Source organism: Crocodylus siamensis, chromosome 4, assembly GCF_052110815.1.
Source record: "Crocodylus siamensis isolate JL-2025a chromosome 4, ASM5211081v1, whole genome shotgun sequence".
Taxonomy (NCBI): Eukaryota; Metazoa; Chordata; order Crocodylia; family Crocodylidae; genus Crocodylus; species Crocodylus siamensis.
Window position 1 is genome coordinate 191,843,113 of NC_143398.1, and position 13,752 is coordinate 191,856,864.

Sequence of the window (13,752 nt, forward strand, 5' to 3'; positions counted from 1 at the left end):
ATAAGTAGTCAGGGATGAGATGCAGTTTACCCATTTTAGTCACCCTTGCATTTAATTTAATTTAAACTGTCTGGAACATCTTAGTAGAGCTAAGTTTAATGGTTGCACATTTAATAAAGGCAGGTCGCAGCTACATGTATGCTTTAGGCTAATTTGCTGCTCTATAAAGCATCACTGTCTACATGTACGCAGCAATTAGGCTGGTGTAGATTAATTTACTGCACCGTCGGACAGTTCTGTCACAAGTACTTTCTGATGGCAGAGCAAATCCATGTGTAGATGGTGATGTCTGGATTAGTTTACTTCAGCACAATTCGTTGCATTAATTGCACTTGTAGACACACATATTCAGTCTCATTAATTGCACATGTAGACACGTCTGCACTGATCTAAAGGGTTTTTGAATCCGTGATGGTAGAGCTGAGATTTCAGCCTCTGTCTTCTATTGTATGCCTTACCTTGATCTGCTGCTTGCTTACTAGCACAGAATCTGTTTCCCCTGATTTAATTTAATTTTTCTTTTATTGTACTAGTTAGGACAGGTCCTGTAAGAAACCAAGAACTTATGAGGTTCTGAAAAACCTCCTTTTGATTTCTGAGGCAGTTGTGGGTTCCTGTACCTCACTGGACTGCGCCTGTAATAAAGACGAATGCTCTTTGAGAACCCCAGGCAAATAAGTATTACTAGAAACTGATATTTTCCTGGCAGATGTAAAATCTATGTATGATATATACTGCAAAGACATCTGCAAGGGGTTTTTACTTTGGAAACAATTCCTTATGTAATTGGATCCTTTCTGTTCTAGTTTATAGCATGTGTAAAGTCACAAGCACTTTGTTTCTCATGAAAGTGTAAAATTTCTAAACAGTAATGTTCATGGGTATTCAAGGTGTTTAATAATATTAAGACTGTCAGAGTTCAGCAACCTGTCACTCTTTAAGCCCTTAAATTTGAGGGAAGGAATCCTCCGTGGACACACTTCCACTCCCTATTCCAATATATTCACTCATCTTGTGTTGTACCCCATTCAGCAAATCCTGTTTTCATCAACAAGCTTTTCTTAGGACAACTTTTTCTGGCATGCCATATATTCCTCCCCCCACCCCATATGTTTTATTTGCAGCTGCATTTTAGGTAAAAATTGACTTCTTTCCAAAATCCCTCTAGTTTCTCTTGCTGCCAGCCTGGATTTTATTTTTATCAACAGAATATTTATTGCACATGTGGTGTACCGATGACTTTTTCAATTTTTTTCTTTCACTAGGAAATAAGATGTATTATGGGAGTAATATAATGTCTAAGAGGGTTACACATTACACCCTAAGCACATTCTTGTTCCTGTTGATGTTGGTAGGAATTGTGCCATCAACTTCAGTGAAAGCTGGACTGAGCTTTGGACACAAGCTTATTGCTGTTAGATATCCTATAGAAAAAGTTTATGGTTGAAGATCCTGGGGATTTCAGAAGACATGCTAGTACATGATTTGGTTTGGCTCCATAATTCAGAGAGAGGCAACATATTTCAAAATGATTTAGGCCACATTGTAAGAATGCTTGCTTACTAGGGTACAGAGGACAATAGGGGTTGATACTTTTCCATGCTCCTCAGCCAAAATACCTTGATGCCAGGTACACAGAACAGTGTAAAGTCAAGTCTCAGCTGAAACTGGGCTATTAGTATTTTGTGTCACTTTTAAAATAGCATTTTAAGTTAGTAAACATTAAATATGAATGGAATTTATTTTGTCCTACCAGCTGTCAAACACAGAGGCAGTATTTTTATTTAAGGAATACCATTGAGCCAAAATTGTTTCAGACTTAGTTTTAAATAAAACCTAAAACAAATCATTCAATGAATTATTCCAATCAAGTCAGTTCATTTTAATCAAGTAATATCTATCCAATGGTGTTTGCAACCAATGCATTGTGCTAGTTGATGAGGTGCAGATATAAAAATCAGACAGTCTATTTCTTGTTCAAGCTGGAAGGATGGGACTGGGATTAAGGAACTATGTAGGGTCTCAGCAAACCTGGCTCAGCTGCAGACTTCCAGAATGGCAGGTCACGTAGACCTTGATCCTGAAAGGAGTTCCATTTGGCTGTAGACTTCTATTTTCATGCAGCCTTTTGGCAGTGGGCTTAACCTGTCTGTGCATCAGCTATCCAGGTTTTAAATGGGATCAGTAATCCTTCCCTACCTCACTGGCATGTTATGACGATAAATTCCCTAATGTTTGTGGGGATTAAAATCCTGAAGTAGTAGCAGCTATTTAAATATTGAAATAGTAACGTGAAAAAGATAAACTCACTAGATTTTAATAACTTTTTCAGTTAAAATAAATGATATTTTTACTAATAATATAAAAAACTGTATTCCTTCCTCAAGGGAGAAATAAACCTATTATTATTAATTGCCATTTGTATGGCGGGTGAGGTACAAGGTGTGCATTAAAACAGAGCCTAGTCATCTGATATCATGTATTCACTGTTTTGTTTGGCTGTGATAATAAATCTGTATAATTCTAAGTGTAGCTTCTGAGACAGATAATTGTAAGCAAAAGCACAATGATACAATAAGCAAAAAAAACCCCCAATTATTTTCTTGCTTCTGTACAATTAAGTATCTAGGACTTGGTTTTACTATGAATTCCATGTGGATGGACCCTGACGCATGAGCAGGACCAGAGACAAAATGGGCTGACAAAAAAGTTTGAAAGATTAATCCTGAATAGAGGTGTAGCAAGCCCTCTGGGAGAGCTGGGCAACAGCAGAGGAGAACGTGGTTTTGAGAACAGGGTGGAGAGGTTTGCAAATGGTGTACCCATGCTGGGAAGGCCAAAACAGTTCCCAACTGTACTGATGTTGTTGCCACTGTCACTGCTGCCCCATGCTCTGTCTGCCCTGGTTCTTACTCTTAAAGCAGCAGCAAGGTTTCTGTGCACCTGCTGCTGCTGCTGTTGCAAGAGCAATGCTGTGGGGCTGCTCTTGCTGCCTGGGCATGGACTCCATGGGGTTGGGGAATGATTTTGGTGACCCTCCTAAATTGGTGTCTGGGACTGGTGCCCCCCTCACCAGCCCTTAGTTATGCTACTGATCCTGTAGCCAGATCCCCCATTTTGTGTTTTATTGACTCCAGCGTGGCTCTGCAAGAAAAGAGTGGTCTGGCATGTGAAGACAGCTTTCTGGAAAGTGTCTTAACTTTACTTTGACCAGATATCTTCAGACATTGAAGGTCTCTTGATATCTGATTTGGGGAAAAGGAAAAGAAAGGAAAGGAACCTTGGGAAAGATTCAGATTTGAGATTAGTGTTTGACCTTTTCATTTAAGCATACAACTTGCTAACCTTCCTAGTCTTTCACTTGGTGAATAAACAGTTTGCATGCAGGAGAAAACCCATTTGACAATGTATTTGTAGTAATGATCTTGAAATCTCCAATTCCACTACCATGCTAAGAAAAATAGTGTATACTTTTCAGCATGATTTCTCACAAGATCTCCCCTAATTCTTCTTGATATTTTGCTTTTCCTGGGAAATGTTTCTGGCTGGGTTTTCTGTTTCACTGTTCATTTGAACTGGGGCAGCCTGAAGGGAATCCTGCCAAGCACAACAACCTTGCCTAGTGCATTAGGCTTGGGCTCAACCACAGTGAAAACAGATTTTTAATAATGGATGAACTTTTAGATCCCATGCTAGCAATTCAGAAATAACACATCTTCCTACTTTAAAGACATGAAATTGACTGTAGTTGTGGATTAGGATTATAAAAGAAGAAAACATAACTAAAGATAGAACCTTTTCCCTCAAATAACTTGGACTCCCCAAGAATCTGAACTCAAAGGTCTTGAGGTTACTAGGACAATTCTGTTTACAATAGGCAAAAAGGCAGCAATGTATCTGAAGTCATCTCTAATATTACATTTTTAGTTGATTTTAGTTTTCTTGACTGTCCTTTTGATGCCTCTTGGGGTTGGAAAGACTTGGAGATTATAGTCTGTAAAGAATTAGCAACATCAAATCTAGTCATTTCAAAATGTGAATACTTTCAGGTGCATTGCCTCCTTCAACTAGGTTATGTAGTTTTCTGTTCTGTTTTCCTATGTTTTTAAAATTGATTTTCTATGCTTTTACCGCTTAAAAGAAACACGTAACTAGGGAAAACAGATTTTCTAGGCAAAGATGCCATAGTGACTGTTTACACTATGGTAGTAAATATACAAAGGAAACAAACTTAAGAAAATATAAAATATTTTTCTCTAATCTTTCAGTTCTACTCGTCTTAATAGGAACAAGCATGATTCTTTGGTTGGCTGTTGTCTTTTATGTGAAAAATGAGGTTGCTCGAGAACACAGTCTCTGAAGGAAGTGTGGTGGTTTCAGAACATGTATTGAGGAGGGATTTTCAGATGTATTCAGCATTAGACATCTAAAACTTAGATGACATAAGAGTCTGTGGCTGCCAGCAGAATGACAGACAAGAAACAGAAGCTGTTAGGACAATGCCATGCCAGATTGGCAGCTTTCTATAACAAAGGAACCAAGGACCTCAGGCCACTATACATTGGTGGACAAATCTAGTCCTGATCAGCCATAAAACAATGGGAAAGGATAATAGTCTAAACTACAGCAGACCCAGATAATATGAAGTAGGTAATTACCTCAGACAGCAGTGGATACAGAATTAAAGACAACTGGGGAGAGAGACAGACACGGCCAAGAATGGAAGTACTTAGAAAGAACCTCAGTCATGAGCTGCACTGATATAAAAGTGTTGGAAGAAATTAGGTGTATTAGCAAAATGTGAGTTAACTTGACTCTGGAGGGGATCCAGGACAGTAGCTTAATAAAGTGATTTAACTTAAATCAGTTAAATCTGATACTACATCCATCCAGGTTTATCTTAAACCAGTTTTGGCCATTTTGAAAATGGTTTATGTGCACTGAACTTCAGTTGTGTTATCTGGATGGGTTTCCAATCACTTACACTAGTTTATATGCAACTTTTGTCCCTCTCCTAGGTGAGTTGTAGTAGCCTGTAAACAGGTTTTTTTTTAACAAAAGTTGGTTTCAGTTTAAAAAAAATATGGTGACCTCTCCTGTTATTACATAGCAGGCAGTACCTGAAATATCATCCTTGTATTTTTAACTGATACTTATTAACATATCTGAGTGTACATGTTTGAGAATTTAATCGAGGTCTGGAATAGCCTGCCATCGGAGGTGGTTCAAGCACCTACATTGAACACCTTCAAGAGTAAATTGGATGCTTATCTTGCTAGGATCCTATGACCCCAGCTGACTTTCTGCCCTTCGGGCGGGGGGCTGGACTTGATGATCTTCTGAGGTCCCTTCCAGCCGTAATGTTTATGAAAGCTATGAAATATAGTTTATAACAGACACTATAGCTATATATGTAGCACAATGAGAGAGTTTATTGCAGTATATTTGAAAGAAACCCTCAGGTGGATACAGGAATTTTAATGACTCAAATATGTGCATGTTAAAAATATAGTAAGCCAAGAATTGCTTGTTTTTATTAGCCCTGCTTAAATGTTTTAATTGGGTGGAAACTTGGGCAATGTGTTTGATATACTACTGAATGCCTCCTTCAGGTGCCTAATATTGGAATATATTTTGAGCAACACATATCAGAGATGAAGAAAGCTCCCATAATCACCATTTTCTCGGGTTAATTATTTACAGCACATATACTCAATATAGTTCCTTTCAGGCACTGAAGACTTGATTATTTCTTTTTTTCACAGATGTCTGTAGTGCCATCACTTCCATGTAAATTTCCATGCTGTGAATTTCATTAACTTCAACTTCTTTCTCTATTTTTTTACACTACTAAAGAAGATGATGGAGCTAAAGGTCACCCTTTCAAAATGGTACACGTAAAATGACTGATGTCTTATGATAGTTTTGTGAGAAATTTCTTCCATGCATTCCCAGATTAAAATTGTGTTAATGTTACTATTCATGGATTTTTGATTTTTAACATATTTTGTTTTATTTAAGAATATTGTATATTCAAAAGCTTGAATTGATTTGTTATTGTTTATTTTACAGAATTCTCCAGAAGCTTGAATTCAGACCTCAAAGCAGTTTGAGACACCTCAAGAGGCATGCTGAGAACAAAAACATGTTCCCTGCACTGTATACATGCAGTGCGGACTCAAAATTTGATACCTGGATTTCCAGGTATCAAAAAATCCTGCACAAAAATGGGGCAGGATCATGCCCTGGACCATGGTCCAAGGCAACCCAGAAGCAGGTCCTCCAGAGACACTCTGGTTTCTGGCCAGAGCATCTCTAGTTGCTTCTGCTGCTCCAGCATGTGGGGCACACTCCCTCCTTATTGTGCTGGGGTAAGCAGAAGTGGGGCAAGGCTGTGGCATGACCCAGGGACTGGGGGGGATTGTGGGGGGCCTGTCCATGTGTGGGAGGACTGTGGGGAGGTTGTGTGGGGGTGGAGGGAACTGGTCAGGGGGCATAGGTCCCCTGCAGGGTGCACCGCCCCCTCCTCCTCTGCAGCAGTGTTTGTTGGGCACCCAGGGCCCACTGTTATCAGAACCCCCCATGGTGTGACATGGCCCTGGCCACCTCAGACCTGGTGCCACTTGTGCCACTTGTGCCATTTGTCATGGGCCCAGCCAGCTCAGCACAGGGCTGTTTGCCTTTCTGCAGCTCTGGGCCACTTGAGCTGTCACCTAGGGCTCAGTGCCACTTGTAGGGACCATGCATTGCCCTGGGCTGAGTCCTGCCTCCCCGGGCCCTGCATGCTGTTGGGCCAGGCTGGTTTTGTGGAGGCAGGACCTGGCCCGGTGTGATGTGTGGTCCCTGTGAGTGGCACTGGCCCCTGGGTGACACCCCAAGTGGCCGGGAGCTGCAGAAAGGTGCACAGCCCCATGCCATGCTGTGCTGTACTGGGCTGGGCCCATGACAAGAGGCACAGGCAGTGCCAGGTCTGAGGGAGCCCAGACCATGCCACACCATGGGAAGTCTGACAGCAGTGGGCCCTGAGCACCTGATGGCTGCTGCTGCTGCAGGGGTGAGCTATGGGCCCTGCTGGGGGGGCTGTGGGCCCTGAAGGGGGAGCTGTGCACCCTGCAAAGGGACCTGTGGGCCCTATGGGCAGGGCTTTGACCCTGCACAGGGGGACTGTTGCCTTGTGGGGGGACAGGGGACCCACCCCTCCTGAGCAGCCCCCCCACAGTTCTCTCACAATCCCCCCACACCTACCCACATACCCCATGCCTCACCACCACATCCCCCCACACCCTTTCCCACCCCTCTCCTGCAAACCCCACATCCCCCCCATCACACACCCAGTACACCCAGCTGCCAGACAGGATGAGACCTTCTGACAGGACCTGTGGCTGTTGGGGCATCTTTCTTCACATCCTACTTAGTGAAGAGGTCAGGGGAAGCTCTAATTATTCTATGATAAGAAAACCAAAAGTAATCATCAAAACATATAGATATTTAGAATTTATTTTATTATGATGATAGAGACACTGGTAGCCTTCCAAATTGCTTTAAAATTGTAACTATATCAATAAAACATTGCCTAACTGATTTCTTTCTCTCTCTCTCTCTCTGTGTGTGTGTGTGTGTGTGTGTGTGTGTGTATAGTGGTCTTTTGTTTTAATTGTGGAAAAACATGTATTTTGGGGTATTTTAAAGTGTGAATTTGGGATTTTTTTTATCAGAGATTTTGCAGTTTTAAATAAGGAACACCAGAATTCCTGATAGTGAGGCAAGTGGCAGGACCCAGGCAGAGGAGCCTGCTCAGGGCTGGCATCCAGGACCCAGCTGGAGGTGGCTGACCTCCTGGCCACTTGGGGCTAGAAGGACATGCTTTGACAGTTCAGAGCAGGCCAGTACTCTGAGAACATCTTCCAATCTGCATCTTCCTGATAGCTGCCCAGATGGCAGGGTGGTGGCACACATGGCAGTAGTGCCACACAAAGGCCAACTGTGCAGCCACAGCCCACTGGCATCTGGCCCAAAGGTGCAGATGCCTCTGCTGAGGCCATGCAGTCCCCATCTGGGTCTGGCAGGTTTGCAGCCATGCAAACATGCTGTTACAGATGGCAGCAGGTCATAGCCAGGCAGTGGCTAACTAGTGGCCCCTACTGTGTGGGGCCAATGAATGAATAACACAACAAAATGCTTGGAACAACTAAGGCAAAAACAGGGTGGGAGTGTCATGTGGGTAAAAGGGTCAAAATGTGACAGTAAATGGGCATGAAGGGGACACTGAGCAGAGCCCCCCAGGCCATACCCACCTGTCCTGAAAGGAGCCGGTGGGCATCCAAGGAGCCCAGTGATGCTCCACCCAGAAATGTGCATGGACAAGTGTGGTCCCATGGTTTTTGGGCTCCTTCCTGGCCACAGCCTCCTTCCTGGTCATGTACAGGGCCCACTTGGCCAGGGCCAGAAGGAGATTGACCAGGAGGTCCCGGGACTTGGTGGAGCTGCAGATGGGATGTCCAAAAATAAAAAGATGTGGGGTTAAGTTCAACCAGAAGCTCACGTATATTTGTATTTTCCAGAGATAGTGTCCCTTAAAGCCCACCTAGTTAACTAATAGCCTCCACTGTGTGGGGCCAAAGGTTGAAAGATATAGTTATTTTTTTTCTTCTTTTTGTGGGACAACTAAGGAAGAAAAGGGTAGGAGTGACATGGGGGTCAAAGGTTCAAAATGTGAAAAGAAGTTCCCTGGAGGGGGACACTGAACAGAGACCCCTGGACCACACCCACTGGTCCTGAAAGGCATCCAAGGAGCCAGTGGATGCTGCCTACTGGTGCTCTGCCTGGAAACATGAACAGACAAGTGAGAGGCCCCACAGTCTTTGGGCACCTTTCTGGCCAGAGCCCCCTTCCTGGTCAAGTACAGGGCCTACTTGGCCAGGCCAGAAGGTTGATCAGGAGGTCCCAGGACTTGGTGGGGCCGTGGATGGGGTGACCAAAAACAAAAAGGTGGGGGGTGGGATTCAACCAGAACCTCAGGAGGAGGTTCTGGAGGTGGAGATGGAGGAGCTGCAGCCTGGTGCACTCAAGGGTCATGTGTGCCAGGGTCTCCCTCTGCCTACAGAAGGGGCAAGAGACCGGGGTGTCTGTGAAGCTCGCCACATACATACCCATGGCGATGGCTCCCCAGCTAACAGCTGAGGTCCCCAGTGGCTGAGTCTGTTCTCCACCATCATCCCATGAGCCACTGGGGTGCCCCAGCCACACTGAACAGGCCCTGCCACTTGGTGTCTGGGAGGGACGAGAGAGTGGCATGATGGTTCAGGTGGCACACGAGCATGTAGAGGTAGCAGCAATGGATGGTGGAAAAGTGGAACAGTTTGGTATCCTTCAGCCGGCTTAGGTGGTGGAGCTGGAAGACACACAGGGAGGGAGGGACAGGGACTGCCACCACACAAGACCTGGTCAACAAAGGCAAGGGCGTCAGGAGGTAGGGAAGATTTCAACTCCTGGACCAGACAGCAGGTAGCATGTGCTGTGGGTAGACCCATGCACTGGCCAGTATAGCTGGGTCCACCCACTTCTGCCTATCGTAGTCCAGGAGGTATCTGATATGCGTGACAACAGCCAGAATCAACCTCTGTCACACCAGGGACACCTCTGCTGTTGGCACCCCCAGCTGGGGGTTCTAGAGGAGGGGCTCAACGAGCAGGTCGGCACCCTGGGCGAGTGTTGCAGGGGACCTCTAGGCAGAGACCAGCCTCCAGGCCTGGAGGAGGTCTTGGTAAAACTCTGGGAGCCCCCCTCGCACATCCTGCAGGGAGAAGCCCCGCAGACCAAGGAGCTGCCAGTTGTATTGGAGCCTCTAGAAGTGGTAGAGGAAGGCGCGCCTCAGGTGGCCCCATGTCGCGTGGCTACCGACACTGTACAGTAGTTGCTGCAGGTCCTGAAGGTGGAATGTCAGGACCTGGCTGTGCAGGCAAACCAGGACCTGGCTACTCTCCTGCAAGGGAAGGCGAAAAACTCCAGCGCCTATCTCTGGAGCAGTGCCAGGATGTCAGGGGGCACGGGCAGGGTGTGTAAGCCGTGTCAGAACATGGACAGGCCAAAGGCATATCTTCCTTCCTGCACAGAGAGCAAGAGGCTCAAAATGTTATCTTGAACTAATAATTTATTGACCATTAACCCTTAATAGGAATGCACTGATTGTCAGCAAAGTTGTAGTTAACTGAAAAGATTTCTACAATTTCTTTCACTTTGTGTCTGATGCTACAAAAATATCAGAAATGTTACTCGAAGGAAGTTTTTCAGAACACGGTTCAAAAGCCAAGCTGAATAGAATATATCACCAGGGGAATTTAATGTCCATGTATCCCTGACTTAAGGTATAGACTTACTGGTACTTTGGCTGCCTTAGACTATCACTCTCTGGATGTTGGTACTACGTTTTATCCTTTTCCCTTCAAATGGCTGAGCGGGATGCAACTGGTTATATCTACATATCTCCATAGCAGGTGCAGGCAGTCTCTTTTCTGGAAGTTAGCAGGATTGTGGTTAGACTGTGGTTAAGCAGGTCTTTCTCGCAGAGGCTAAGGAGTGGCCCAATGGATACAGAAGAGTTTTAGAGAGCCCTCTGCCAGTGTTCTGAATGTTCATTAGGAAAAGTCACAGGAGTGTCTTAAAATTAAAAAATCTGCTGGCTAATTGTCAATGTTGAACAGATTTAGGGGAATACGCTTCCCATTGCTAGGGCCTGAGTTATAATTACCACCACTGTGGCTGCCAGGGAAGTAAAGCCTCTTTTCAGACATTTGCAATGCTGCAGTTGTTGTCCCACCAGGTAGGTCAGAAGGTAGAGATGACCTCATTAATTTGGCGAAAGATGTCATACCTCCTGTGCCTGGCAGTGAGAGGTAATGTAAGTCCACTTAAAACAACTAGCTTGGAACGACAGCTCTTACGGCTACTCAGGCAGGTAGTTGTTAGGAAACACAACAATCTGAGGGTAGAGAAGTAATATAACTCCAGTCATTTATCAAGAAAGCAGGGGAAATCATCTTCCCAGCAGCTTAGATGGGAGAGATTCCCCTCTCAGTGGCTATAGAAGTGGTTATCCCATCTACTCCAAGCTGTTTTAGCTGCATTGAGTGTGTTTAGTGACAGATCTCCCCCCAGCAATCCTTCCTCCAAATATGTTTGTACAGTGAATTGTTCTGATAAATTATCTCTATGCTACAACAACAAGAAAGTATCTTGAAAAATATACATGTTAAAGGAAAAGTTCAAGGAAAAGCAAAGCTAGTTCTGATTCGAAATGTTTACCATCAATCAGACTGTTGCTTGGCAGGGACTGGATGAGCCTGAACAAGCTGAAAAGGGGCAGGAAAAAAGTGGAGGCAGCATTCTTCCTATTTAAAGCTGCATCACTTGAAAAAAGTATTTGCAGACTGTGACGGAGCTGGTGCTGAGAAAGGGCTTGCAGACTTTGTCCCGGACCTAGTGCTGAAAGGAAGACCCAAGAGCTGACTTCATGGTGCTAAAATAACCTTTCATTTTTGCACTTTTTGCTCTCCAGGAGGACACACATGTCTAATATTTAGACATGATGGCAAGCTGGATGCAAACAAGAACTTTTTTAATCCTTGCTGCTTTATTAGGGCAATTTGTAACAATAAAAGCACAAGAAGATGAAGATTATGGGGGTGGTGAGTTTTCCTTTTTCTTTGTATGGTCTTTTTATTGCATGCTTTGGAACGGCAAGCCTTTGGGAGTAGTGAGATTTTTGAGAAGGAGGCTCAGAGGTTTGCACTTCAGAAATATAACTGGAAGACAACTGTCAGATTTTACAGGCTGGAACTTTACAAGGTTCCCAAATCTCTTGCATTTGGTGGATTATTTTGTGAATACAGCCTGGGGAAGAACTATTAAATGCAAAATGTTTCTGTACAGCACTTAGACATAAACCCTGTTGCCTCGTATTAACACCATGTGGGGCTGTGGAGACCGGAAAGTTTGCAACAAAAGAAAGTGCTTGGGATGAGACTAAACGGGGTTGGAGACTAGTCTGAACAATCTGAGCTGTGCTGAGAGAAGTAAACACAGAAGATTTGCAGGGTGGAGCCTTTCTGCCCTGAACTGAATCTGCTTTACTAAAGTCTTTATTTTGGGAGAAATATAAAAAAGTAATCTCTGCCTGCCTTTTTTGTCTTTGTCTTTTTCTCTTTCTTTCCATTTCTCTTTCTTTCTGTTTGTTTCTCAGTGACAGTTTGATAGAATCCAGGCTTTGCTTACATGGTAGTTTCCCACCCTTCTGTCCTGGTAATCTGGACAATGCCAGTTTTTTTCAGGATGTCTGAAAGCAGGGAAGTACTTGAATTTATGTGGCATGACAAAAGGGTTTCTTAGGCTTTATGTTCCTTCACATTCCATATTGTATAACTGATTATAAGAAAGTGATTGATATTCAAAAGGTTATGTAGTGGCTTTTTATACTCGCTTGTCAAATCTAGATGCCTTAGTGTGCTGTGGTCTCTGAAAAGGATAATTACTTATTATATTACTTATAGTAGCTAACTTTTCTTGGCTTCTTGCATATTAAATCACTGTAGAGATTTGTGGGAAAAGGAGTGGAAATGAATAATATCTTAAAATGTAATGTAGCTTACATAATTTTCTTATGTTTGTCATATATTTTTCTTTGTTTTCCATGATCTGCCATACATTGCATGAATGATGGAAGTTCATATCTTCACAAATGTAACAATATGGTACTTTTGAATGTGTTTGAAATTCTGTAAAGGAAATGAGTTTATGATTCAGTACATTTTGTAAGAAGCCCCATAGAGGGGGCACTTCATGTAATTTTGAGAGTGTATTTCATATGGTTACTATAAAGTAGAAGGTGTCTTTAACATTTTTCAAAAAAATGTAACCCAGTTATGAAAACATGAAGTATCAAATTCATAAAAAAGTTACAGTTTCTAACTCCAATAACATTTTTTAATGTTGGGGGCCAGAGGAGAGGGTAAATTAATACATATAGCTTATTTTCTTGTTGATTTTATAGAAACCATGGAATAGGCCAAGCAGGACTCAGGCAGTCTGTGTGCGGCATGTAGCACGTGGCAGAAGGGGCAGTTAGCACAGTAGCAGATAGGGAAGGAAGCAGGAAAGTAAAGGAGCACATCAAGGAGCACAGTGGAGGGGTCAGAAAACAGAACAGCACATCAGGCAAGAAGCAGAAAGCAGAGCAGCAGATCAGGAGAAGGGGCTCAGTGGCACTTGCGGAAGGTGCGGGGCTAATATGTGGCACACCTGCCAAAAACTTGGCCCCCATTGGAATAGGCCAATGAAGAAACAACATCTCTTTGAATGCACATTATATTTGATAGGTCAGAATGTGAAGTTATGTTTTAAGAGATAAACAACATGTTTTCAGTTGTTGCTCTTTCTCCTGAGAGTGAATTTGTTTGCCTTTGGCTTAATTGTGAGAAATGATAAGGAAGAGCCTCCTGCTATGTTCACTGGTTGAAGAATAATTAGTTGGTTGTTTGGGGAAAAATGGATGTATTGGATTAGGGGAAGGGAATACATCCTCACAGGTTGTTGAAAGCTCAGTAGGTTACCCTGGTTTAAATTGCACGTGTCAAGTTACATTACATTTGATTAAAAGCCTTGTTTTGGAACATAAATGAAGGTAACATAACTTTGTTTGTTTTTAGCTCATCTTGTTATCTAATTAATGCAAAGATCCGAAATCATATGTGCTACTAT

The 13,752-nt window shown here is 43.3% G+C and overlaps 1 protein-coding gene across 2 annotated transcripts in view; it reads left to right on the forward strand.

The window, feature by feature from the left end:
• Positions 1 to 11,398: 11,398 nt before the first annotated feature.
• COL5A2 (collagen type V alpha 2 chain) overlaps positions 11,399 to 13,752 on the forward strand; it is a 176,103-nt gene continuing 173,749 nt past the window's right edge. Inside the window, exon 1 of one of the 2 annotated variants that reach the window (XM_090045265.1) lies at positions 11,399 to 11,684. In XM_090045265.1, the coding sequence (XP_089901391.1) occupies positions 11,582 to 11,684 (103 nt within the window). In that variant the 5' untranslated portion in view covers positions 11,399 to 11,581. The remainder of the gene's footprint in view (positions 11,685 to 13,752) is intronic. The other variant, XM_090045264.1, reaches the window with a different exon arrangement.